Genomic DNA, 26,340 nt, shown 5'->3' with positions numbered 1-26,340 from the left:
ACGGGGCGAATGAAGAGGTTATCACGGAGACTTACTTACCTACTTACTATTATTATTGCTGCCTTCGTTTTTTTTATTTTTTTTTATGTGGTCCCTTCTTTTGGCTCGGAATATACCCCTTGGAGGAGAAAAAGATACCTACCTCCTATTCTTATGAAAACAGGAGTCTGCGACTCCGTCATTGTTACGCAGCTGTCAGCAGCTACCTACCTACTTACCTATACCTATACCTACCTACCTTAGGTACCTACTTTACTATGTCAGCGGCGAGAAGAGATAGAGTTTGGATTCTTTTGTGGGAGGGAGGCGTACGATACGATGGGCCTTGGATGGCAATCGCTTGGCGCCTCGTCTCGATTTAGATTTGGATGAATGAATCCCGATGGAAAGACTGATTGTCTTAGAATCGGGAGTTTTAGATTAAAGAAGGGGGCAAATTTGAAGCGAGATTGAGTTGCGCGATAGCTAGGAGACGAAGGAGAAAAAAAATATAAATCTAGTTCTTGGGTGGTTAGTTGGTTGGTTGGCTTAGAACAACACAACATAACACAACACGCCTATGCCCCCTATATAACAATATGCCCCCTTCAATGATAAGTTCCATGTGATATCAACGCGTCTTTCCATTCATATAGTATTAGGTATGCCAGCCCGTTTGTCGTCGAAGGGGGGGGGGAATATCTATCTAGCCATGTCCGCGTAACTCGCTCCGTTCCATCTTATCTCATCTTCAGTCCAGCTCAGCTCAGCTTAGTCTGCTTCTCTTCCTCTACCTTGACGGCATTCCTCCTGATGTTGTCAACGAATGACTGCTCACTCACATATAAGTCTCTCCTTTTCCCTCCCTCTCCCTACCCCGTAAGTGTTTAAGGGGGGCCAATGCCCCGCGGATATAGATAGACGAAAAAAATAAAATGAAAATAACTATCCCATATACATAGCCCCGCAACATACAAAGTTCCGTCCGCTATGCTAGAACAGCAACGCACCATGTCGCTTTAACTAACTAGCTAGTACTAGCTAGCAAACTAAATGGCGGTGGGAGGTAGGGAGGCGTTTACATGAGGACGCAGCACGAGTTCTGCTTTTTCGCTTGTTCTGCAGGGGTCAGTCAGCATTCTAAATTGTCTTATCCTATGCAAGATGAGGAGCAAAAAAAGAGGGGCGAAGGGAGGGTAGAAAGAAGGAGAAAAAAAAGTAAAAATAAAGTGACGTACGATAAAACATCTTGCTCTGGCTACTCAGGCCATCGCTCTTGGCGACGAGGTCGTCAATCTTCTCGCCGCGCTGAAGGACGCTCTCGATGGTCTTGTGGAGGGTGATCTTGGTCTCGTCGAGCTCGCGCTGGATCTTGAGGATGCTGTCGGCCTGGTGCGGGTCCTGGTACTTGGCAAGGTAATCCTTGAGCTCGGGCATGGACACCTGCTGGCCCGAGGACCACGACGACCGCGGGTGCGCCGATAGGAACTCGTCGACGATTTTGGACAGGAGCTGGTGCGCCACGAGCGCCGGGTACTGGTGGTCCGACATGATGATACCGCACACGCCCTCGGTCCGCCCGTACGCGTGGAACGTGTAGTCTGCTCTGCTGGTTTAGCCGATCTACTCCTAGTAGTTTATGGGTATTTCCTGCCCCTTCCCTCGGGGAGTGTGGCTAGCGCACCTTGCTCTTCGACGTCTTGTCGTTGTCCGGGTCTCGTCCGCTCCGCTACCGTCTTCGCAAACAAGGTCATAAACTCGCCATAGCTAGATGGAGTGTCAGTAAGTAAACCACCCTTTTTACATTTGTATCGTAAATAGGGAACGGGAAAAGGAAGACAGGCAGGCGGATTGTTTCGGGGGGATTTCGTACTTTTGACGGGTAAAGCGCGAGTAGGCGCTTAACTCCTTCTCGGCGACTAGCTCGACGCCCGGCTTGGTGTCGTTCTGGATGATCTACAATGACGAAGAATATCTCGTTAGTCCATTGATGACGTATGCGTATTTTATAGAAATTTGGATATATGTTCTCCCAATATTCGTGGTCGGATATTGGGGTTGGCAAAAGAATAAAAGAAAAAGCTGGTCGCATATAGACATACCCCAATGTAATGTAGCTTCATGATGACAGATAGATAAGAGACGGTGGGTGTGGATTCGAGGGGGAGAACGGATACGATAGTGGTGGTGGATATGGCAGTTGATTTTTTTTTGGTTTATATCAAAAAATAGACTATTATTCCCTCTTTAACAAAGCAATGAATTCAGGAGAGCAGTTTCCAAAAAGGAATGGAAGTTTAGGTTATCCAAGATCAGTTGGGAAATATCAAGAAGGAGTTAACATGGAAGTCGACATGGGAGAGGTTGAATTGAACATGGATCTGGAGGTGAAGTTGGTGTTACAGCCTTTGTAAATTGTCACATGTACCTAGCCTAGTAAACTACATGTAGTAAGTACCTCTATACCTAATGCATTATGCATACCGCTTTAGGAGTGACTTGAGTGGGGCCGTTGTCTCCGTTGGCGGGGTCCAAATCCTGGGGAGCCACTGTTACACTGTTACATAGGACAAAGTTAGTGAAGTATAAAAGCTCTAGGGGTGGTATTTAGCAGTTTAGGTGCTTGAATCCAGCCCCCTAGTAAGCACTACAGAAGACACAATAGAAGATCACCTAACCTGGACAAGTCATCGGCGAAGCAGTCATCAAGAAAAACCCGTTTGTATGTAATCACGGCTCCGTAACCTGTAAAAAGAGATGGGTCACATCTCGAAAACCGGGTCTTAAATAATTCATCAACTACTTCGCAACTTTGAAGTTGACATAAAAAGAAGTGCAACAGCCCACACTACATAGACCGATCTATAACTCGGTTCACTTCAGACAGATCATTACACTAAAAAAATAAAAATATATAAATATAAAAAAATGCCTTCTATGAGCGAGGCGGAAGCCAGATGGCGCGAGCAGTTTGCCGCCATGAAAACCGCCCTCGAAAATTTAAAGCTACCTGAAAAGAAGCAACCCATCGAACCAGAATTCGACCTAGACTTCGATCTTGACGATGAAGGTTTCACCTCTGGCAACAGCGGTGATGACGTCTGGGACTTCATAGACGATAGCGAGGAAGACTTGTACAGCAGCGATTTCGCTGAGGAATCCAATGCCCAGGTCGACGGTGGAAGCTCAGGTTTGGCTTGGTTTGCAGAGCAGTGTTCGACTATCGCTTCTAAGAACGGATTATCGCCGGACGTCTTCCAATCACAGATTCTGGAAATTCTAGCATCTCAGCGATCTGAGGATGACTTGCAGTCTTCACTAACTGATCTTGTTGGATTTGACGACTTCGACTTTATCATTGAAGTGCTATCTCGTAGGCATGAAATTACTTCAAGCTTCACTTCACAGGAGGCACAAAGGTCAACAGGGCGACTCTTAACCAAAGCCGAGAGAGAAAAGGCCCTTCAGCAAAGAGATTTCGAACATAAGAATGCTACTCTGGCCCCTAGCATGCATAAGGAGACGCAATACCCGCATATATACAAATCATATAATGCGGGAAACACCTTAAGCCATACTGGAAGCAAGTATGGTATGCCAGATGGTACCGAGCGTAAGCTACACGACAAGTATGAGGAGTTTATAGTTCCTGCTGGGAAACCCGGCACGCTTCTTCCTGGGCAGAAGCTCGTGAAGATAGCAGACATGGATGGCCTTTGCCGGCGAACATTCAAAGGCTACAAGACACTGAACAGGATGCAAAGCCTGGTCTATCCGGTAGCCTACAAAACCAGCGAGAACATGTTGATCTGCGCTCCTACTGGTGCAGGTAAGACAGATGCGGCCATGCTAACGATACTACAAACGATCACCCAGTACGTAACGCCAAATCCTATCGAGAACACAGAAGCAACGGAGTTTGCTGTTAATGCCCAGGATTTCAAAATCGTTTATGTTGCTCCCATGAAGGCCCTTGCTGCGGAGATTACCGAGAAGCTGGGTAAGCGTCTCGCGTGGCTTGGTATACGCTGTCGCGAATATACGGGAGATATGCACCTTACCAAATCCGAAATTGTGCAAACGCAAATCATCGTCACCACGCCCGAGAAGTGGGATGTTGTTACAAGAAAGGGTACCGGGGATACCGAGCTCGTCCAAAAGGTTAGGTTGCTTATCATTGATGAAGTCCACATGCTTCACGACGAGCGAGGTGCTGTCTTAGAGTCTTTGGTAGCGCGGACGGAACGACAGGTCGAGAGCACACAATCCCTGATTCGTATTGTTGGACTTAGTGCAACCCTTCCCAATTATGTCGACGTTGCCGACTTCCTCAAGGTCAATAGATATGCTGGGCTTTTTTACTTTGACGGCTCTTTCCGTCCAGTTCCTCTCGAGCAGCATTTCATCGGTGTCAAAGGCAAGGCCGGCTCAAGGCAGTCCAGGGATAACCTTGACACTGTAGCTTTTGAGAAGGTTAAAGACATGCTAATAGAAGGCCATCAAGTTATGGTGTTTGTCCATTCTAGAAGAGATACTCTTCTTACTGCCAAGATGCTTCACAAAAAAGCTACCGAGGACAACTGTGCTGACCTCTTCGATCCCGCCGGGCATCCGTACTTTGATCAAGCCGTCAGGGACATGAAATCTTCAAAGGCACGTGAGCTCAGAGACCTTGTACCCAAGGGCCTAGGTGTGCACCATGCTGGTCTGACCCGATCCGATAGGAATCTCATGGAGAGACTCTTTGCCGAGGGCGTCATGAAAGTACTCTGCTGTACGGCAACACTCGCTTGGGGTGTTAACTTGCCGGCCGCGGCAGTTGTCATCAAGGGAACCCAGGTCTATAGCGCACAGGATGGAAAGTTCATCGACCTGGGTATCCTCGACGTTCTTCAGATCTTCGGCCGTGCTGGACGACCTCAGTTTGAAGACACTGGAATTGGCATGATTTGCACGACTCAAGACAAGCTGGATCATTATCGGCGCTCAGTCACCGCCCAGCAACCTATCGAGTCAAAATTCTCTTCCAAATTAGTCGACAACCTTAATGCTGAGATTGCTTTAGGTACTGTTACCTCCATCCCAGAAGCAGTGCAGTGGATCGGCTATTCTTATCTCTTCGTTCGGATGCTAAGAAGCCCCATGACCTACGGGATCGAATGGGCTGAGATCAGAGATGACCCAAATCTCGTCCAAAGGCGACGGCAGCTTGCTATCCAAGCTGCGAGAGTTTTACAGCAAAGCCAAATGATTATCTTCAATGAGGTTACCGAAGAGCTAAGAAGCAAAGATATCGGCCGCATTGCTAGCCAATACTACATCCAGCAATCAAGTATACAAATCTTCAACTCGTTAATGAAACCTCAGGCAACAGAGGCAGACAACTTAAAGATGATCAGCGAGAGTGGAGAATTTGATAACATACAGTCTAGAGACAACGAAGCCGACGAATTGACTAGGTTGAGGCATGACGAAAACGTGGTATTCTGCGATCCTGGCCGTGGAATTGACACGCCCCAAGCCAAGACGAATATTTTGCTTCAGTCGTACATCTCTCGAGTACAACCGGAAGACTTTGCATTATCGAACGATCTAAACTATGTAGCTCAACAATCCGGACGAATTTGTCGCGCCTTATTCCAGATTGCGTTGAATCGACGATGGGGTCATCAATGTCTAGTTCTACTAACGCTGGCAAAGTCCATCGAGAAACGTGTTTGGCCGTTTCAGCATCCATTACATCAATTCGACTTGCCTAAGTCGGTGTTGAATCAAATCGATGAGAAGGACGTTTCTATCGAAGTCCTACGTGATATGGAGAACGCCGAAATTGGTAACCTAGTTCATAATAACAATGCCGGCAAGAAGATAGGGAAGATTCTTGACCATTTTCCGATCGTATCGGTAGAAGCCGAGATTGCTCCCTTGAACCGAGATGTCCTAAGGGTTAAGCTTTTCATCACGCCGGAATTCACCTGGAGCGACCAAATACACGGAACGTCTGAATCTTTCTATATCTGGGTTGAGAATTCCGAGACGTCTGAGATTTACCACCACGAGTTCTTCATACTTAACAGGAAGAAGCTCTATGATGACCACGAATTGAACTTTACAATTCCTCTATCAGACCCTCTACCGAACCAGATATACGTTAGGGCAGTGTCGGATAAATGGCTTGGAGCAGAGACGGTAAACCCGGTCTCTTTCCAGCATCTTATTCGCCCAGACACGGAGAGCGTGTACACCGATCTACTCAACCTTCAACCACTGCCTATTAGTGCTCTTAAAAATGCAGCTTTGGAGGAGATCTACGCGAAGAGGTTCCAATACTTCAACCCAATGCAAACGCAGATATTCCACACATTGTATCACACGCCAGCCAATGTCTTATTAGGATCCCCCACTGGTAGTGGTAAGACTGTCGCAGCAGAGTTGGCTATGTGGTGGGCATTCCGCGAGCGCCCAGGCTCCAAGGTCGTGTATATCGCCCCGATGAAAGCTCTAGTTCGCGAGCGAGTAAAGGATTGGGGCGCTCGACTAGCTGGACCACTGGGTCTTAAGTTGGTTGAGTTGACGGGTGATAACACGCCAGATACGAGGACGATTAAAGACGCCGATGTTATTATCACTACACCTGAGAAGTGGGATGGTATCTCTCGTAGCTGGCAAACCAGAGGATACGTCCGTCAAGTTTCACTTGTAATCATTGACGAAATCCACCTGCTTGCCGGAGACCGAGGTCCAATTCTGGAGATTATCGTGTCTCGTATGAATTATATCGCACAATCTACCAAGAATGCCGTGAGGCTTCTCGGGATGTCCACCGCCTGCGCGAACGCGACAGACTTGGCGAATTGGCTTGGAGTAAAGGAAGGTCTGTTCAATTTCCGTCACTCTGTACGACCGGTACCATTGGAACTATACATCGACGGGTTCCCGGAAGTAAGAGGGTTCTGCCCCTTGATGCAATCTATGAACCGACCAACTTTCCTGGCCATCAAGACTCACAGTCCTGATAAACCTGTAATTGTCTTCGTGCCATCACGACGGCAGACCAGATTAACTGCGAAGGATTTGATCAACTACTGTGGCATGGAAGACAATCCCAGGCGTTTCGTCAATATGTCGGAGGAGGATCTTCAGCTTAACCTGAGCAGGGTTAAAGATGATGCACTCAAAGAGGCCATAAACTTTGGGATCGGGCTTCACCACGCAGGTCTCGTTGAATCTGATCGGCAACTGGCGGAAGAACTCTTTCTTAACAACAAAATCCAGATTCTAGTTGCAACAAGCACATTGGCTTGGGGTGTTAACCTTCCTGCCCATCTTGTTGTAGTTAAAGGCACCCAATTCTACGACGCAAAGATCGAAGGCTATAAAGATATGGATCTCACAGATGTTCTGCAAATGTTAGGTCGAGCTGGTCGCCCGCAATTTGACAATTCTGGCGTGGCGCGCATTTTCACCCAAGACGCGAAGAAAGATTTCTATAAGCACTTCTTACATACTGGATTCCCGGTTGAATCATCATTACACACGGTCCTCGACAACCATTTGGGTGCTGAAATATCGGCTGAAACGATCACAACTAAGCAGGACGCACTCGATTATTTAACTTGGACCTTCTTCTTCCGCCGGCTTCACAAGAACCCTTCGTACTATGGACTTGAGATTTCTTCCGAGGAGCACAACACCATTGCCGCCCAGCAACTTGCCAACGATTTTATGATTGATATGGTCAACAAGTCGTTGGATGAACTTGCGGCTTCGAAGTGCGTTGAGCTATATCCCAATGGAGATGTAGACCCAACACCACTGGGTAAGATCATGAGTTACTACTATTTGTCGCACAAGACTATCCGCCATCTCGTCAAGAATACAAAGCCAAAAGCAAGCTTTTTAGACGTCTTGTCCTGGATGTCCCGCGCGACGGAATACGATGAACTCCCTGTTCGACACAACGAAGATCTTATTAATGCGGAGCTCTCGAAGAATCTCCCTTTCGAAGGTAGCAGTTTTGACTTGCCGATGTGGGATCCTCACGTCAAAGCCTTCCTCCTTCTACAAGCACACATGGCACGTATTGATCTTCCCATCACCGATTACGTCGGTGACCAGACGAGCGTCTTGGACCAAGCCATTCGTATCATACAAGCCTCAATCGATGTGTTGACAGAGCTAGGATACCTGTCCAGCTGTCTCGAGATGATCAAGCTGCTCCAGTGTGTCAAGTCAGCTCGTTGGCCACAAGATCCACCCTTGTCTATTCTACCAGGGACCAGCGACGATAACTTGAGCAATAATAAGACTACCCTCCAGAAGCTAAGCAGCCTCCCCAGAGCACAGGTCGAGGATCTTGCTCAGAAACTTCATATTCCGAGTTCGCAGCAAAGCCGCTTCGTCCGCGCGGCATCCATCTTGCCCAACGTTAACGTCAAGGTTGAAGACGTCACAGCGCAGTCCCTCAGCGTCTCCCTCAAGCGTCTCAACCCCGTCGTCGAACGTGAGGCCCGCATCTACGCGCCGCGGTACCCGAAGCCCCAGACGGAGAGCTGGTTCGCCATCGTCTGCGACGTCGCGCGGGACGAGGTCCTAGGCGTGAAGCGCGTCTCCTGGAGCCAGGGGCAAAACTCCAACTCCAACTCCAAGTCTAAATCCAAATCTCACGCCCAATCCAACGCCGACGCTAAACCCAACACTATACAACCCGGCTCGAAGCCGACGGCTAAAACCACGCTCCGACTCCCCGACCCCGATAAGGACGGCAAGGCGAGGAAAGTCGATGTCCTGGTCCTGAGCGACGCGTATATAGGCCTCGAGTACAGAGTTATGGGCGTGGAGATCCCGGCCCTGCCGAAGGTCGATGATGATGTTGATAAGTCGAAGAAAGGGTGGCAGGGACAGGAGCAAGGGCAGGGGAGCTCGGTGTAGAAGGGTTAGCTAGCTAATATATGCAAAGGGATGATGGGGGTATTATGAAATACGTTGTGCATATAGAGATTGGCTTGAATTATTGGTCATTGCAAAATGTAAATACATACATGCCTAGAATATCCCGGGTAATTCACAAAGGGAATTGTTATATGTAAGCTCTGCTATAGTCCTGATATTCTAGTCGTTGTAACTCGGACTCAGCCCGCATATAGACATCTTCGTAGGTTATTTTCACGTTGGCAATTCGTACCTCTTATTACTAAAAACACGGAGTCTCTTCGTAACTCAACACTGACAGCGGCTTGGTTGTTCGTGTGTAGGTATTTTCCCTGCCTAAGGTACACAGATCCATGTCTTGTTCGCTCAAAATGCCTATACGCAACTCCACACTCCGATAAGATTATTGCCCGAGCTACAAGATAGGGGGCACCTTATATATAACCGCTTCCTAGGGGGTAGACAATACGACCACATGCAAATCGCCACAAGGAAAAACCGACAAATAACACCAGCAAATCCGTGACTGGACGAAAAAAAGAGGAAAATTATGACAGGGAATAACACACGACCAAAAAAACTCATCATAGTAATTCGTAAGCCATTCGTATCTCGTGTGCGAACCAAACAACCAAACAACCAACCAATCGATCGATCGTCGGGACGTGATGTGACTAGGAAGAGAGAACAACGGGAATGATGAAATAAATAAAATACTACCTCATAAAAAAAAACTCCAAAAACGACCAAGGAACCAAACCAAACCCAACATAACATAACATGACACATGACGATGACCTTTGAACCCGATGCCGAATTCCAAATATGCATATTTTTTTTTCTTTTCCAAACGCCGTACTCGATGTCGATTATTAAGAAAAGAAAAGGGGGGTTGGGTATTTCGCCATGCTTCTTCCGGTTAATATGATAGGTACCTATACCAAGAGAACTTTCGTTTTCTGCCCTTGCTAGGAGAGGGGTGTGATACAGGGGAAAACTAAGGTCCTCCAGAGTCCAAACCGGCCAAGAGGGGTGTGGGTTGGTGCTTTGATACGATATTCGTTGAATAAGGGTGAGTCGTAGAGCTTTGGAGCTTATTAGCTTTGGAACTTGATTTTTTTTTAGAAAAAAAAAAATCCGGTCCAGCTCGTCTTAGTTCGTTAGCAACACTTTCTCCCCCTCCGTCCCTGTTCCTCGCCTTGTCGCTGCTGCTCTCCGCCTCCCGCATTCGGGTTCTCCACCGTAACAGCCGGCGAGAAGCCCGGGGAAGAGAACAGCCAGCTCCGACGATCTTTGCCGACCCGGAAGCTGCCGCGAGGATTCGCGCCCTCGAAGTATCCCGCATCCGTACCGCTCTCGTATCCGGGGGTACCGGGTGTTGCGGTGGCCGCTAGGATGGCCTGCTGCATCTTGCGGTTCTGCTCGACGAGCTTGCGCGTGACGACCCGGAATACCTCCTCTACGCCCTCGCCGCTCTCGGCGCTGATCTCGTGGCACGCGTCCCAGCCGACTTCCTGGCCCCAGAACCCGCTGCTGCGCTTGCTACTCGGGCTACGGGGTTCCTGCGCGGTCGATGCGGCGGGGGTGACTACCACGCTCGACTGGCTGACGCCTGGTCCTGGTGGTAAGGTCGTGAGGCCTGATTGCGTCGCGGTCGGTGGAGGTGTCGAGCCGAGACCCGGTGTAAGATTCTCGGCGACGTAGGCTATGCACCGTTCGAACGGTACTTCGCGACGGGTGGGGTCGCGGGCGACGATGTCGGCTTTAGTTCCCACGACGTGGAGGACGATATCAGGTGGTAAGTTACGGCGTAATTCTGTTAGCCACACACCCATTTCGGCGAAGGACTGTGCGTCGGTGATGCTATAGCAGAGGATGCAGGCGTTAGCTCCACGATAATAGAGTCGCGATATCGAGCGGAATCGTTCCTGTCCGGCTTTATTGTTACGTAAATGTTAGCTTTCAAAAACATGACTTGTTATTAAAACTAGGTGGAGGAATGAGATATGAGATATGACCTCGAGATGAGATAGAAGATATGAAGCATAAGGGGAGAATTAGGAGAATTAAAGTAGTACCTGTATCCCATATCTGTAAGCGGACGACAGTATCAGTGTCACCGTCTACGACCCTCTTGGTCATAAAACTAGCGCCGACGGTCGAAGTATTTTGGGCGGGATTGAAGGCGCCCTTGCAATACCGCGTTACTAGCGAAGTCTTGCCCACGCCTTGGGAGCCGAGGACGACGATCTTGGCCTCGAGGGAGGACATATTGTGTAGTCGAGCTACGATGCCACGATGTCACGATGCTACGATAATGGAGTCGCCAGGCTGAAGTATAGGGTTTCAGTCGGGAAATATAATGTAATGTATGTTGAAATAAGTCAGCGGATGGATTGACCCGAAGTAAGGTCGAAGCGTCCGTTATCAATGATGTCGCACTGAGACAACAACCTTTTTATCGTATTGCACTGTAGGTACCTATGTACGCGGTGTTGTGCTGTGCTGCATCTGATAAGAGGTACCTAAGGTATCGGGACTTTTTTTTATCACAATCGGAGGCGGGAGGCGGGAGGCGGAACGAATAGGTAATTTCGGATGCGATATTAAGTTTGACAGATACCTCCAGATAGATAATTCAAAGCAGCCGTTGGTAGCTGCTAGGTACCTTAGGTAGATAAGGTAAAGTAAGTAGCAACTCGGTGCTGTCGAGTGAGAATTGTAAGTAGGTATTGTTTGGAAGTTTGCAAGTTATCGAGCAGCTTTGTGGCGGCGTGGAACAATGTCTCGTCTTATTAATATTACCTGTTACTAGGCGCCGATGAAAGAAGGTGTGCAACAAGGATCTTTTGAGGCTCGTTCAGCATTATCCTTTTAATACAAATGCTTTTTTCTCGTCGTTCTGACTGTTCTGTTCTGTTCTGGTCTCACTGTTCTGACTGCATCTGATTTTGGACTCGGTCAAAATAAGACGGGTAACTGACTCGTCACATAGTCATGGTCACAACCCCCATTTTTAAGGTGTGACGAATGAATTCCCGACGGGTTGGGGGTAAAAGCTGGGACGAACTGGGGATAGGCTCCTGTCAGGTGCCAATTTCGCCAATCTCACCGGGGAATAGCAACATGTTGGATAAAGCTGCTGACATGGTAGCTTTTAAGTAACGTTAGGTAGGTAGGTAGCGTAGGATGATATGAATTTAGAATGATTGGAAACTATGAATAGATATCTTATGTTTTTCTTTTTTCTTTTTTCTTGTTGTTCTTTTACGACCTTGGAGGTCTTGTCTTTGGAAAAGTTGTATTGTGTGAAAAGGTTAAAATAAATCAAGTATCGCAAATACCTAATGCAAATCAGATCGGTTAGGGACCTCTTGACCTCATAGCCCCTCAATTTGTACCTAACCTACCTCACCTACCTTACCTAACGTCCAGCTTGAGTCACGTGGCGTGATTACTTATAAGCTACGTATGTCCTCATACACCTACCTAAGGTAGCATTAACAAAACCACAAGCTCCAAAATTATCAAGATAGACCATTACCTAATGGGAATAGTAGAAGACATAACGAACAGAAATGGTAAAGAAGCCCCAGCTAACTAGATCCACTAACCAATAACGGACAGCATATTTCCAAGAGCAACAACCTGGAGGCGTCTAAAACCCCCGCTATATTTTCTCCCGACGCCCGAGGGTCGGGGTCTCCAACTTCCCAAGTCTCCAACCCAGCTTCGGCCCCCCGTTACGACGCTACCCCTAGACCTGAGTCGCTGTTATCCGCTGGCGAACCGAATGCCGGCAGTAAGGTATTTATTAATCTTATGAGAAGCCTCAATGGCTATTCTTTATTCTTTTTAATTTTTTTCCTATTATTATCTTCCATATTAAAAACATTCGGCGTTTTGCATCGACCGGTTTCGAACCTGCTACGTCTTCGTAATCCTTTTTGTATCATATAGCAGTTACAGACAGTGTTGCCGAATTATCATCCCCTACCTCCTATTGAATTGCTTTGACACGAGGCATAGCCGAAATACGTCATTGTAGAATTTGTTGTTTTTTTGGAGCAGACGTGTTCGCCATGCTTTCTGGAGCTGAGGTTGCTAAGCACAACAGCAAGGAATCTTGCTGGGTGGTTATTCATGTAAGTCGTTTAGAAGCGCACAGTGGTTCGCGTGGAAGATCAATGTCTCACCGACTTCATTTCTCAGGGCCACGCCTATGATGTCACGGAATTCTTGCCAGGTTAGTATTCTCACAGCATCCCGTATACCGACACCGCGGGGCTGACGTCATTTATATATAGAACATCCTGGTGGAATGGGCATTATCCTGAAGTACGCCGGCAAAGATGCGACAGAAGAATTCGACCCCATACACCCTCCGGATACCCTGGACAAATATCTAGATAAATCGAAGCATTTAGGACCTGTTGACCCAAATACCGTTGAAAAGATCAAGAAAGAAGACGATCCCGAGGAAGCAGAACGGCAAAAGCGAATTCAGAATAAACCGCCATTGTCACAATGCTACAACCTAATGGACTTCGAAGCGGTGGCCAAGGACGTTATGAAGAGAGGTGCTTGGGGATACTATTCCAGTGGTGCAGATGACGAAATAGTATGTTCTTGTCTCTCGACCGTTAATACGTAATGCAATATATGCTAATAAATCTACAAAGACGCTCCGAGAAAACCACGAAGCCTTCCACAGGATATGGTTCAAACCTAGGGTCCTAGTCGACGTCAAGAAAGTAGATTTCTCCACTACTATGCTTGGCACCAAAGTCGACATTCCTTTCTACGTTACGGCAACAGCGTTAGGCAAGCTGGGACACCCGGAGGGCGAGGTCTTGTTAACCAAAGCCGCTAAGAAGCACAACGTCGTGCAGATGATTCCCACGCTGGCGTCCTGCTCGTTCGACGAGATCGTAGATGCCGCGGAGGGAGCCCAGGTACAGTGGCTGCAGTTATACGTCAACTCGGACCGGGCGATCACCGAGCGCATCGTCCGGCACGCCGAGGAGCGCGGGTGCAAGGGGCTGTTCATCACGGTCGACGCGCCGCAGCTGGGCAGGAGGGAAAAGGATATGCGAACTAAGTTTACGGACCAGGGGTCCAACGTCCAGACTGGCCATCAGACGGATAACTCGCAGGGCGCCGCCCGCGCCATCTCGTCGTTCATCGACCCCAGCCTCTCGTGGAAGGACATCCCGTGGTTCCAGTCCATCACCAAGATGCCCATCGTGCTCAAGGGCGTGCAGCGCGTCGAGGACGTCCTCAAGGCTATCGAATACGGGGTCCAAGGTGTCGTATTGTCGAACCACGGCGGCCGGCAGCTGGATTTCTCCCGGTCCGGCATTGAAGTGTTGTCGGAGACGGTACCGGTCCTACGGGAATTAGGACTCGAGGGCCGCATTGAAATTTTCGTAGACGGAGGCGTGCGGCGCGCCACGGACATTATCAAGGCGCTGTGCTTGGGCGCCAAGGGCGTGGGTATCGGTCGTCCGTTCTTATACGCCATGTCGGCATACGGCCTGGACGGCGTTGACCGAGCTATGCAGCTCCTCCGCGACGAGATGGAGATGGCGATGCGCCTGATCGGGTGCACTAGCGTCGACCAGTTCAACTCGTCGCTCGTCGATACGCGAAACTTGAGCAGCCACGTTACGGGTGTGCCTCGAGACTATCTCGGCCACAAGGTATACGATCCGCTTGTTACACCAGCGTTTAAGCCTCCTAAATCTAAGCTATAAAGCTATGTAGCTTAGGGGAGCCTACATACCTATCGAACGTTCCTGACGAGGTGGGGAGCTGAAGATAGTAGTATTGAAGATACACCGAGCCTAGACTTCCATTGCAGGGACGAAGAAAAGTAAGAACGAAGAGAAATATGAACAGAGGAAAAAAATTTATTGGATCGTTATTCGCCTAATATAGTGCGAGGATGAGAATATGAATAAGAATGGATATAAACAGGTATTACAAAGCATCATAAGTGCTAATATACCGCCTCGCGAGACGCGTTCCATCATTTGATGATAGAAAGTAGTTGGGGAATCAAAAATTTGTGTAAGAAATCGTCATAAAAAAATGACCAGCTAAATTCCTTTAGTATGGTCATTGTAGCCAGATCAGTCGTTCGTTGTTGTTGTATTCAAAAAAAAAAATCAAGTGCCCGGATACCAATTCCCACATTGGAAAATCAAAGAGCAACAAAACTCGAGAAAAGATCTGATAACAAGCGGTCGGTTCGTTAGGTGGCCACACCGCTGCCGCTTGGCCCGCTTAATACTGCATCCGCAGGTTTTTTCCCTCTCAACTCCTTGAACCGCCGAGGCTCCTCAAGCAGATCCAGCGCCCTCTCCTTTTTACTCTTACGTCCGACTTCTCCAGCTCGTTCCATATCCTCAAGATCACTTATATCGTCCGAGCTAAACGAGCTCGCGCTAGGGCTACGGTTCAGCACCATATTAATCGTGCGACCTTCCCTCTTCTTCACCTTGACCTGGGCCGCTTTTAATTTCTGGTGTTCTGGATCGTCGCACGGTAGTGTCACGATATCGAGACCTGGAAAGTTACGCTCTAGCAGCTTTTTCAGGTCTGGTAGCACCGATTTATCGGGACGGTATGTACCGCTGTCATTATCAATAATCAACTGGTAATACTCGGGCCTAGTAGGTGGACTTTCTTTGGGTGGTCCTCCCTGGATATGTTCTTCAGGGTGAGTAGGCTCGCGGGGTTCGGGATCAGCGCTTCCTCTTGGTTTTTTCAGCTTGCGGATGAAGAACTCTCCTGAGCAAGCGATATATATCGCGGCGTCGCTGTGCATAGTGTGTTTACTGAGAAGGTCGATACCAAATTCCTTTCCGGTTTCTGTAAACCTCATGATCCCGTCTAGAGTGATCACATATGTAAATATCCGACCCCCTTCGTCGAAATGTGCCATCTTCAGGAATTGGAGACTGGCTTCCTCCGAGCACGGTTCAAAAGCACCCCAAAGCGTACCGCTATCGAAGTTGTATATGCGGTGGTGTTGGTGGTGGAGAGCCTTGTTCAAAATCTTACCACGTAGTCCACGACTCCTGAATAAAAGTCCGATGATAGGCCGGAATTCGACGTATCTATGGTACAATCTCTCTGGGACCGGACCGGCTAGCTGGATCTCGTTGGCCTGGAAATCGTATTTTTGAGTTCTTCTGTCAGCCTGCTTGCCATTACGATGAGACGCAGATGTCGCTGCATCTGCATCGTGTTCATGTGAGTCATCAGCCTCGTCCTTGTTCACCTTGATACCTGTCATCCGGCCGATCATAGGCGAGAAGTGCTTGAAGTAGTAAGTGGGACCAACGGTATACATTTGGCCGTAAGGCGGATCCGACTTGCCTGAAACTACGGCACTTATGTATAGCCTCGGGGTCAAAGAGACATCTTTGGTGAAAGCACTCGCACAAGCCTTGAGAATATATGCGCGCTTGCTACCACTGCGCTTCTTGACCTCGAATTCCTGGCCTTCAGGTCCAATGCCTTCCCAATTCTCACTAACGCGATTGACTAGAATGGTCACATTACCGAGCCTATCGTTGTGATCCGGCCAGTCTTCATCGTATAAACGGCATTTTAGCTTGAAACCAGACGATGGGACATTGGCCACAATCCAATCCTGTTCCCATTGTGGTTCAAGAGTCTTCCTTATCGTGCGCGTCCGATAAACGAGATCCGGGTCTTCCTTATGTCTTTTCGGCAGCGAAGTTGTTAAGGTAGCGGTTAAAAAGGGATCCGACGACCCCGTACTAAGATCGGCAGCGGGTAGGTTCTCAGCGCGATGAAATGTAAATTTCACAGTATATCCCTGAGGAGCATCGGGGATTGGTGTAGGGTCAAAGCCGCCGGGAGGCGTAGTTTTAGTCTTGATTTTCTCCTTCTGCTCTTTAAACTTGTGTTTAAGCGTATTGGTACGAGGGAGAGGACCGTCTAACTTCTCATTGGTGGCGTCTGGGTGTGGATGAGCTTCGTCTTCAGGTGTTGGATGGTCGTCGGAGACCTGTTGGACATTCTTCTCATTGTTGACCCCATTAGTGGTTCCCGCTCGCGACACCGGGTCTTGGCTCCGCGGCGCAGGATTAGCCCCCTTTTCGACTTCGACTGGAGCAGACATGTCGGGCAATTGAATCGCTAAACACTGAATGCCGAATGATGTCAAGCGTGTTAATTTCTGCCGGCCCGTCTGCTAGCTCCGGAAATAGGAGCGACGGGCTGAGCGCGGACAAAAAACTGTCCTACTCTTTAGGTGCTTGTTTCGGTTCGGGATTCCGAAAGGTACGAACGATGATGGATGCCAAGGCGGGCCGCAAGTTTGGAGAATTGCTTGGTATACCTAAATGATCGGTGGTGGGCTTGTGTTTCTCCACACGAGGGAGCGACAGGTAAGACTCGAACGACAGATGGGTAGAAACTGATAAATAAGAAGAAGAAAAAAGGAAAAGGCAGCTTTGTTTTTTTTCTTTTTGGTTTGCCTCTCAGCTTGCTAGCAGGCGCGGCAAATAATAGACAATTATCGCGAATGAAGATGGCGCTCAAAAACAAAACGAATAAAAATTAGAGTTATAAGATTGAATTGTAGATGATTAGGTACAAATTGACAATCGGAAAAAAGAAATGGAATTAGAAAAATGAATCGGTTTGCGCGACAGCATATTCAAATGTCTTTTTTTCCTTTCTGGGTTATTGCAGCAATGCCGCTTTGCCGGTTGGGTTCTACCCATCAGCCATCAGCATTTGACATGTACCCGGGTATCGGAATTATAGTGGACAATACACCTCCGCCAGGATCTTATTTGTCTAGCGTCTCCACCGTTCCATACTTTGGTCTTTCAAGTAACTTATAAGGTAATTTCTATGTAAAAATACGTTGTAAATTCAAGATGTCTTTCTTCGCACAAGCCACAAGACTGAAGATTCTAGATTAGCAAGTATAATCCAGGGAATTTCCCATATAAAACCCCTTAGTAATTACTTGCTGAATATGTATGGGCAGATGGGGCAATGGAGACGCTAGACAAGTAAGATCCTGGCGGAGGTGTATATGGTGCAATAGGTAGGTATATGTATGGTTCCATTAAGTGGCTGTGAAGATGAAAAATAAAATGGAACGTTCAAGGTATGTTAGCGGGATAACCAAAGCTTAGCGGAAGCATTGGACGAATCAAGTCAATTCATTGGGTAATGATCGATCCAGGGATGCATGCTTAGTTCCGGATGCCCCATCAATCCTTCTCCCAAAGCTTGTTGAATTCAGCTGCGACCATGTGGCTGTTCTGGATCCGCTTCCAGGGCTGCAGATGCCTAAAGGTGACCAGCCACCTTCTTCCCCCCACAGTGCCGACTTTCCGATCTCTCATCAAATTGTTAAGTTCCGGCTTGAGCTTTGGCATCATCTAGGTACCATTATCCTGAGGACAATCCTACCTCGGTACATTACCTATATGCGTTTAATCACGCGTTGCTAACCTTATGTTATGGATATTATCAGCTTTACTTCTATACTCAAGTAGAGAATCTGTTGCCAATTAGCTGCTCTATTTACCGCCTGATCTTTTCTTGCTCTTTCTCTTCTCAGCTTACCCTACTCGGAACTTGTTATGGGTATATGTATATCTACTATATCTACTCCCCATATACCCTTTGCTTATGGTAAGAGTTCTGTGCAGAAGTCGACGCAATGACCCAGGCTCTCGACGAACTTGCACCTGTTTTGTTCCTCGACGGAGGGTTAGGCACATCACTTGAGGACAAGTACGGTGTCAAGTTTGATGAAAACACCCCGTTATGGTCGTCTCACCTTCTCATTGACGATCCCGAGACTCTCCGTGCGTGCCAAGCAGATTTCGGCAGTATTCCTGTCGATATATTGCTCACGGCAACATATCAAGTATCCATCGAGGCCTTCTCACGAACCAAGACTGCTAGCTATCCACAAGGCATCCCCCGTGATAAAATTGTTCCTTTTCTAAATCTTGCCGTTTCCATTGCGGAGGAAGTTAAAGCGCCCAACGCCCAACTTTCTCTAAGCATTGGGCCGTACGGAGCAACCATGGTCCCAAGTCAAGAATACAGTGGTGAATATGATGCAGAACACGATTCGATAGACAAGCTTCTCGATTGGCATCGGGACCGCTTGTATTTATTCGACCGGATCGATCATCTTACATCCCGCATTGGATTTATTGCATTCGAAACTGTTCCTAGACTGGACGAGATTAAGGCCATCAGAAGGCTCTTCAAGAGCGCGCCGTCTGATGTAAATGAATCCTCCCTTTTTTGCGGGGATGTCTCGTTTTGGATATCTTGTGTCTTTCCCGGCGAAGGCTATACTCTCCCCGACGGCAGTTCCGTTGATCAAGTGGTCGATGCTCTCTTGAACCCTGACTATTCGGGTATTGCCCCATGGGGAATTGGCATCAACTGCACAAAGATAGCGAAAGTCGCTGAGCTAGTTCGGCTGTACGAAAATGCCGTTTCCAAGTTGGCAAGTGCTGGTAAAATCAAGACCCGACCCAGCCTAATTCTTTATCCTGACGGAACCAACGGTGAAGTGTACGACACCACAACCAAGACTTGGCGTGCACCAAGTAGTCAGCCACTCCTTACTGTAAGTGCTATGATAATTATGACCATGCAAACTTAGGCAGGGTGGGCTAAACACACATCCAGTCCTCATGGGAACACCAAGTTGCTGACGTGGTCATTCACGCTCGAAGTCAGCAGTGCTGGAAATCCATCGTGGTTGGCGGTTGTTGCAAGGCAAACCACAGTAACATCAGGAGGCTTCGTTCCATTATTCGTGATACATGATTAATATCAGTGAGGCCACTCACTATCGAAGACCCTCGCCCGCCATTTGGGCCAGGTTTCGCCGCGTACATTGTGTTTAAGTTAAATCAAGGTCCTTAACGAATAGGTACTATAAACATCGGGATCGCCTATTTTCCACTCAAGGAAAAAGGAACAAAGCCGATAGGGAAACTCAATACAATTTTGTGGCAACGGCTATCCTCCCTTGACATATATTAAATAGTATATTATTCGTAGTGTACGAACGAAAACGTCCCTGTGTGGAGTATAGGTGAGACCATCAAGACAGATGCAGGCTCTTGTGCCAACGTTGTTTTCTTTTTTTCTTTTCGACGAACCGATATGATACCTGATCGCCACTATCCATAATAGGAACTAGAATCGCGATCAATACATTCAACGTGGTTGCGTGGTGCTCAGCCAGGTAGGTACCTAACCCAAGGTAACTTGTGAAACAGCATGTTTTCAGTATCTCTTCTTTTTTTTTTTTTTTGTTCTGTTGTGTCTATGACCTATATGGCTTTCCGTTTCCGTATGTAATACTGTTGGTGTTGGTTTACTGTGTATAGCAGTGTACCTAGGTATCTACCTACTAGCGTGTACATGTATGCTCCGTCCTATTCCAACCTAGCTGAGGCCAGTCTTAGCCTCTTAGGTACCCCGTAGCTCCGCATTTACGTAAACTGCTAACTGAGATAACGCGCCTCTTTAGGTCTATCATGTTTGTTTCTGCAACTTCTAAACTCCAACAGTTCAGTTAAAAGATAACACGAATGATAACACTAATTGATATCGACCTTCCACACTCGGAGCGCTATTATTTTTGCTAATTGTTAAAATTCAACTTTCGGGCATCGGTGCACCTTTCCCACATCTAGCACTATGCTAGACCTGTCCAGTGACAGCTGCTCATACTGGACATTCCGGATAAGCTATGGCGAGATATAACAACACGTTGGCTGAGAAGAGGCTTGCATTAGGCCAGGGGTAATAAATGAGCTTTTCGGCTCAAGATCACGACATCTCATGGAGGCTACCAGTCTTACAGGAATTTGGATTTCCAATATAAATCTGATCAGTATATATCTTCGATATTTCCTACTATATCCACCTAGACTTATATGTGTTTCTTATATGTACATCGATATATCTCTATAGAATAGGGCGTGAATGGCTAATCTTTCTCTAAACTGTTTTGCTGCTCCCGTACAACCAAAGCCACCCGCAGGTGTAGCAAATCAGTTGAGCAGTAGCTCTCCGAGTCTGGAGGGGAAGCCTGCTGGGCCAAGAACAATAATGCCAATAGCGTGCGGCGAGTTTTGAGCGGCGTGGATGTTCCAAATCAGTTCAACTACGATTCCGCCAATAAGACAAGACCATTTGAGCACACTATTCCCACAAATACTATGTACGGTCGTCCTTTTCTTTCTTCTAGATCGAAGGATCTGGCGAGACCAGGTTCCTAGCTTGACTTACCCGACTAGGTCACATGTAATACATCGGGTTTCTTTCATCATCGTATTGTGCCGTCTCCCTTGAACGGTGCCTGCATATAGCGCCTCGTGGAGGTTTGTCTCTTGCGGTCCAGTCCTAACTGAAATGGTCATTGGCCAATGACCATAGTGTATGTCCGCATTGTCCATCCCTGTACGTTCTAAATAAACTGCAATCGTCCGGAAAAGGTATATTCAAAGAGGAGCCTTGGCAAACGAACCAGGTTATCGGAACAGCATGAAAGAACATGATAGCTGACCCCGAGAGACTGGTGGCACTTTTGTTTAAAAAGTGCGTGCTGGCAAACATGTTCCCTCTCTTGTTTTCTCTTCTCTTCTATCACACTGGATTGTTGCTCTATTGTCTCGTCTCGTGGACATCTCAATCGCTTGATCGGTCCAACTTCAGTCATTCGCTTGTACGTGAAGAAAATAAGTCAGTTAAGATGGTTCGTCTGTTGAAGTATGCTAGCGCCGGCGCCCTGCTGGTCGCTTCTGTGAACGCCAACTATGACACGACCTCATACCCCGAGGAGGACGATTACCCCACTAAAACAGAGACCGAGTCCTACAGCGTTACCTCGGCTCCTTACCCGACCGGCTCTTCTTCCTCCGCCGGTGGGTATCCCGTCATCACTCCTTCCAGCTCAGCTGAGTACCCGGTTTCCTCGTCGACCAGCTCCGAGGAAGATGATTGCCCTCCGGAGACCGAGACCGAGTCCTATCCTGCTACCTCGGCTCCTTATCCGACCAGCACCTCTTCCTCTTCCATTGGCTATCCGACTATAAGCACCCCTGCTCCCTCATACCCGACTAGCAGCCAGTCCGAGAATAACTCTTACCCTGTTTACCCTACCTCATCTAAGAGTGCTTCTAGTTCCGGTTATCCAACTGGATCTGAGAGCGTCCCTGTTCCTGTTTATCCTACTGGATCCGAGAATGTCTCCACCACCAGCATCAACTCTTATCCTGGTGACTCGACCTTGACTAAGTACACGACCGTGATCTCCACCATCACCTCGTGCGCTCCTAGCGTTACCAACTGCCCCGTTGGATCCTCTACCACCATCGTGGTTCCTTATACTTCGACAACCTATCCCGCAAAGGCTCCCTCGTACCCCGCCGTTCCCCCCTCTTCCCCCGCAGCCTATCCTACTTACCCTGCTGGATCTCCCTCTTATCCAGCTAGCAGCCCGTCTTATCCCGTTGAGACTTCTTCTTACCCGGTTGAGACTCCTTCCTACCCGGCTGAGACTCCCTCTTACCCAGTTGAGACCCCTTCTTACCCTACCCAGGGCAGCACCCAGCCGGCTTCCTCTTATCCCGCAGAAACTCCTTCCTACCCTGTGGAGACCCCTTCTTCTCCTGCCGGGATCCCCGATTACCCTACCCAGGGAAACACTCAGCCTGCTGCCACTTATCCGGCTGAGACACCTTCCCAGCCTGCTGCTACCTACCCCCCTCTCTCTACTAGCCCTGCAACTCTATCCACCATCTATGGCAACACGACTTTCACTAGCCAGAGTGCTGGATACCCGACCGAAGAGGCCTCTTCGACTTACCCGGCTCCCACCTCCATCCCTACCGCCGGTGCGGCCATCACGGGATCAAGCGCTACTGGTGCTCTGATCGCCTTTGCCGCTGTCTTCTTCGCCCTCTTCTAGATAGGGGCCTAAACAACATCCGTAATAAAACGATGGTTCTCGCTGCCGAGCGGACCGCGGTAAAGGAATGGAATGGCAGGATTATAATTTACGCAGAATACGAGTATAACTTGTAAACTCTTATTCTCTGTGTGTGTGTGCAAGTGCAAGAGTTGTTACCCGCTTCGAGGGTAATATGAACTACCTCGAGAAGATTGGAGCCCCCTCTTGTACAACGCTTAATGTTGACTTCAAATTAATGTAATTAATTAATTATTTCTTTTTATTACCAAGTCAACCAGTCTGTTACCTTTTGAGTAATACTGACACATTGTGATTTGTTCTAATACCATGTATGCTCGCTTATTTCATTATCAATTAAACATGATATGACACGACTTAGCTTACCTAGGTAGTTACAATTTGGTACTCTGAACATTCCCCAGCTGTTAGGTAGTGGCGTGATGCTTGTACGCGCTCCGCACGAACCGCGGTGGTACGACAACATGCTATCGGCAACACGTCGGTCAAGAAGTCGATTCTCGAGGCTATCCGTATGCCTAAAGCGGGTCCTATGTGGCGCATATCGCAAGTGTCTCTTGCTGCGAATGATGATGGAGTTGGGTTGATGTTGAAGGTGAATGTTAGACCTGATTTAAGCAAGTATTGAAAAGATATGGCTCTGGTCAATGTCCGTTCGTGATTGAATATTGATGCCGCTTTTTCAGTGATTGCACAGATGGAGTGATTATTATCGTGGGTATATATCGAATCCGCGAAGAGAGGGTTGTCAGTAGTAAAGAGTTCACATTATCATATATTTACCGATTATACACATGTTTTTCTGGTAGATAAATGACATTATCTTTTAACATAGTGTTGGAAAAAATTGTCTAGTATACGTCTTTCAAGTAACTAACGCTAGGACTTGAGTGTCAGGTATAATGGTCTTGATGGAGGTCGTGGGTATATAGAGTGAGTATCAGGCTTGTACATGCAGTATATCACAGCTATCTAGTAACGCCTGGCTTTCTATCCTCTTGCGAGGGAACTGGCTACCATTTTATATAAACTGTCGAGCTGCGTAGTAGCAGTATATCCTTGCTGTATCCACACATCCCTGACATTGAGTAATATCTTGCTTAGGTAGGTATATAAGTAAAGTTTAGTTGCGATATGTTTTACCTTGTACCACATTCGAAACGCATAGACTGCTGCATGGTATTATGCCGCTATATATGATATATTTCGTAGTTTAGGTAGGTACCTCTTGTAAGTAATGAAAGTGACGCTCACAAAAGGAAGTGAGACATAGGTAATCCACAGCGTACTGTACGACTCCGAATCGCTTCACGAGCACTTCCGCCGGATGTAAATTAAGTGTTACTAAAGCCTATACGGCCGCTGTACCTCGCAATCATAATTGGTAAGTATTCGCGCGGTTGTGATATTGGTCGTCCGGAGAATAGGGGCAATAGGTTTGATATTGTTGCGTGAGATTCATACTTTGGCGGAACTCTAAGGGTTATAATGTTAGGTAGGTAGAGGGGTAAAGTAGGATATAATATAAGGGGTTATGCAGTTATGGTGGATGGGTAGTGTTAATACTCGAGTATAGGGCAACCTCCAAACACCATTTCTTCTGCTGAGAAAAGGTACACCACAATAGAAATAGTAGTGATCTACAGTGGGGAGGGAGAAGAGGAAGAATATTATAAATTAATAATTACCTATCATAGGGCGCGTTAGCTATCCCTCTTGAAAAGCATATTATGTCCTTGTGACTTACATTTTCCTTGAGCATGAGGGTTCCCAGAAGGGGCAGCTTCTATAAAGCTCCAAATCGGTATCCTACACCAACATAATCATACGATGTCGAATATGACTAACTTCGTAGCACACGTCCTCCACAAGGAAGATAGGAATCGCATCTCAGATCATGTAGCTTGGGTTACAAGGTTCTACGGCCCGAAAGAAATAGCCTTAAGTAGTTACGTTCAGATATCACTCTTCAGGGACCACTAGTTACGGTGTGATGTATCAGTACGAATCTACTCTACATCAGGTACTTGTATACTTGACACTGACTAGAATCATACAATCCGGCACTTGTCACTTTTACTAATGATTTGGGTGCTGGAAGTTGCCAATGGGGGGGGGGGGGTTAGATCTCTGGGACCGCATGACGCGCGGCATTGGCATCGAAAAATTCGATTCCATTCTCCAATGGAAATCCATCGTGGCCCTGCCCTACCGCGTATTCTAGGAAGCTGGCTCGAGACGCTTTCTTCCTTGCAAGTAGCTAAGCCTTTCGGTAGTTCCCTTGACTTGCCACGCGGCCTATTTCCGCACAAATCTTGCAGCGACGGCGGCATATCTCGCAGCTAGGAGTGCCGATCTGGGGTTTGATACAGTAATACTTAGCCAAGATTTGGAGGATGGACCACTAGGAACTGTGGCGATGCAACCAAAAGCTTAATTCAACGTACTGGATAGCATTGCGAAAGAGCCGCATACTTTGAAAGAGATTTGGACGAGTTCTTAATCGCTTGTTTAAGAGGTTAAACTTTCAACTAAGCGTACCTGAAGATATATCGTATTCGTCAGACTTCGAATTAGCTGACTAAAATTCTAAGGAGTCTGATATAGAAAAGGGAAAAGAAATATTGGATAAATATCACATAGTTAGGGGTCATTCGTAATCTTGTTTAATTACATCTTTCACATGAAGATGTCAAAATAGCAATGAAAAAAAGTCAAGATGAAAGTGTGACAGAGAGTCGGTAATTTCGGACTGCATCTGCGGTTCAACTTCGGTTTGCAACGTTTAACCCGGAAGCAATGGGTTGTCCTGCGGTCAGAGTGACGAGACCAGGGAGAGTGAAGAGAGGTCCTATGATCTACTGCGATCGACATTGGAATTGCTCAAGCTGTCAGTTGTACGTGATACGAAGTGCCTCGACTCCGCATGGGATGCCGAACGAGTAATGATAAGTAGCGTGTCAGCGTGTCTGCATTAAACGAAGACCAACACTGTTAGATGCGCACGCACTATACCCTCATGGATTCTCTTCTACCGAACCACGAGGGCGAGGAGGAGAAAAAAAAGCTAAAAAAAAAAGCGTGATTTATAAGCCATATCATGTCGCATGTCCGAGATTCGGGTGATATGTGATAGGCGCGAATAGGTGGAAGCGGAATTAGGAGAAGAATCCAGGAACAATAGAAGAAAGGGTGCGGGAAAAGTTTAGGTACGAGGATAAAGAAGAGCAACAAGAAACAGGGAAAACAAACGGAAGAGCCGGTCAGTTGACTCAGTTCGGCGTAAGAATCTTATTGAACTAAGAAATGGCGCATCGGGGAAAAACTTTTTTTTAGCTGTTCATTGTTGGTTGATTTGTATGTACCTCGTAGTCGAGATGTGTGATGCCTTAATAGGA

At 47.5% G+C, this 26,340-nt stretch overlaps 7 protein-coding genes across 7 annotated transcripts; 3 read left to right on the top strand and 4 right to left on the bottom strand.

Moving 5' to 3' along the window:
* Positions 1-801: 801 nt before the first annotated feature.
* F4812DRAFT_104224 (putative snare protein) lies at positions 802-2,379 on the bottom strand. The gene is made up of 5 exons (XM_047929286.1): positions 2,082-2,379; positions 1,853-1,935; positions 1,664-1,746; positions 1,218-1,580; positions 802-1,098 (listed from the first exon to the last, which is right to left on the bottom strand). Exons 1-5 carry the CDS (start codon positions 2,100-2,102, stop codon positions 1,058-1,060), a joined length of 591 nt encoding a protein of 196 aa, XP_047787924.1. The 5' UTR covers positions 2,103-2,379; the 3' UTR covers positions 802-1,057.
* Positions 2,380-2,815: 436 nt separating this feature from the next.
* On the top strand, positions 2,816-9,098 carry F4812DRAFT_104022 (Sec63-domain-containing protein). Its single transcript, XM_047929284.1, has one exon. It carries the CDS (start codon positions 2,908-2,910, stop codon positions 8,908-8,910), a length of 6,003 nt encoding a protein of 2,000 aa, XP_047787923.1. The 5' UTR covers positions 2,816-2,907; the 3' UTR covers positions 8,911-9,098.
* F4812DRAFT_104017 (uncharacterized protein) lies at positions 9,098-9,905 on the bottom strand. Its single transcript, XM_047929283.1, has one exon. The coding sequence runs from the start codon at positions 9,739-9,741 to the stop codon at positions 9,286-9,288; it is 456 nt and encodes a 151-aa protein (XP_047787922.1). The 5' UTR covers positions 9,742-9,905; the 3' UTR covers positions 9,098-9,285.
* Positions 9,906-10,070: 165 nt separating this feature from the next.
* Positions 10,071-11,181, bottom strand: F4812DRAFT_461299 (ras-domain-containing protein; the record flags this gene model as incomplete). Its single annotated transcript, XM_047937842.1, has 2 exons — positions 10,071-10,846; positions 10,989-11,181. The coding sequence occupies 2 exons, from the start codon at positions 11,179-11,181 to the stop codon at positions 10,071-10,073; spliced, it is 969 nt and encodes a 322-aa protein (XP_047787921.1).
* Positions 11,182-12,992: 1,811 nt separating this feature from the next.
* F4812DRAFT_461298 (FMN-dependent dehydrogenase-domain-containing protein) lies at positions 12,993-14,666 on the top strand (the record flags this gene model as incomplete). The annotated part of the gene is made up of 4 exons (XM_047937841.1): positions 12,993-13,055; positions 13,123-13,156; positions 13,218-13,531; positions 13,593-14,666. 4 exons carry the CDS (start codon positions 12,993-12,995, stop codon positions 14,664-14,666), a joined length of 1,485 nt encoding a protein of 494 aa, XP_047787920.1.
* A 281-nt stretch (positions 14,667-14,947) lies between these two features.
* Positions 14,948-17,351, bottom strand: F4812DRAFT_104064 (uncharacterized protein). The gene is made up of 2 exons (XM_047929285.1): positions 17,238-17,351; positions 14,948-17,184 (listed from the first exon to the last, which is right to left on the bottom strand). The coding sequence occupies exon 2, from the start codon at positions 17,066-17,068 to the stop codon at positions 15,167-15,169; it is 1,902 nt and encodes a 633-aa protein (XP_047787919.1). The 5' UTR covers positions 17,069-17,184; positions 17,238-17,351; the 3' UTR covers positions 14,948-15,166.
* Positions 17,352-18,328: 977 nt separating this feature from the next.
* F4812DRAFT_436833 (Homocysteine S-methyltransferase) lies at positions 18,329-20,260 on the top strand. Its single transcript, XM_047934879.1, has 2 exons — positions 18,329-19,561; positions 19,624-20,260. The coding sequence occupies exons 1-2, from the start codon at positions 18,632-18,634 to the stop codon at positions 19,762-19,764; spliced, it is 1,071 nt and encodes a 356-aa protein (XP_047787918.1). The 5' UTR covers positions 18,329-18,631; the 3' UTR covers positions 19,765-20,260.
* Positions 20,261-26,340: the final 6,080 nt, after the last annotated feature.

This window comes from Daldinia caldariorum (assembly GCF_022478825.1).
Source record: "Daldinia caldariorum strain CBS 122874 unplaced genomic scaffold F4812scaffold_14, whole genome shotgun sequence".
In the NCBI taxonomy this organism is placed as follows: Eukaryota; Fungi; Ascomycota; class Sordariomycetes; order Xylariales; family Hypoxylaceae; genus Daldinia; species Daldinia caldariorum.
This window is presented reverse-complemented; position numbering and strand designations above follow the sequence as displayed.

Coding starts and splice junctions, on each gene's coding strand:
- F4812DRAFT_104224 (XM_047929286.1), bottom strand. CDS start 2,102: ATGAAGCTACATTACATTGGG. Junction 1,936..2,081: donor TGAAGCTACATTACATTGGG/GTATGTCTATAT, acceptor TCGTCATTGTAG/ATCATCCAGAACGACACCAA. Junction 1,747..1,852: donor TCGCGCTTTACCCGTCAAAA/GTACGAAATCCC, acceptor CACTCCATCTAG/CTATGGCGAGTTTATGACCT.
- F4812DRAFT_104022 (XM_047929284.1), top strand. CDS start 2,908: ATGCCTTCTATGAGCGAGGCGGAAGCCAGATGGCGCGAGCAGTTTGCC.
- F4812DRAFT_104017 (XM_047929283.1), bottom strand. CDS start 9,741: ATGCATATTTGGAATTCGGCATCGGGTTCAAAGGTCATCGTCATGTGT.
- F4812DRAFT_104064 (XM_047929285.1), bottom strand. CDS start 17,068: ATGTCTGCTCCAGTCGAAGTCGAAAAGGGGGCTAATCCTGCGCCGCGG.
- F4812DRAFT_436833 (XM_047934879.1), top strand. CDS start 18,632: ATGACCCAGGCTCTCGACGAACTTGCACCTGTTTTGTTCCTCGACGGA. Junction 19,562..19,623: donor GTAGTCAGCCACTCCTTACT/GTAAGTGCTATG, acceptor ACACACATCCAG/TCCTCATGGGAACACCAAGT.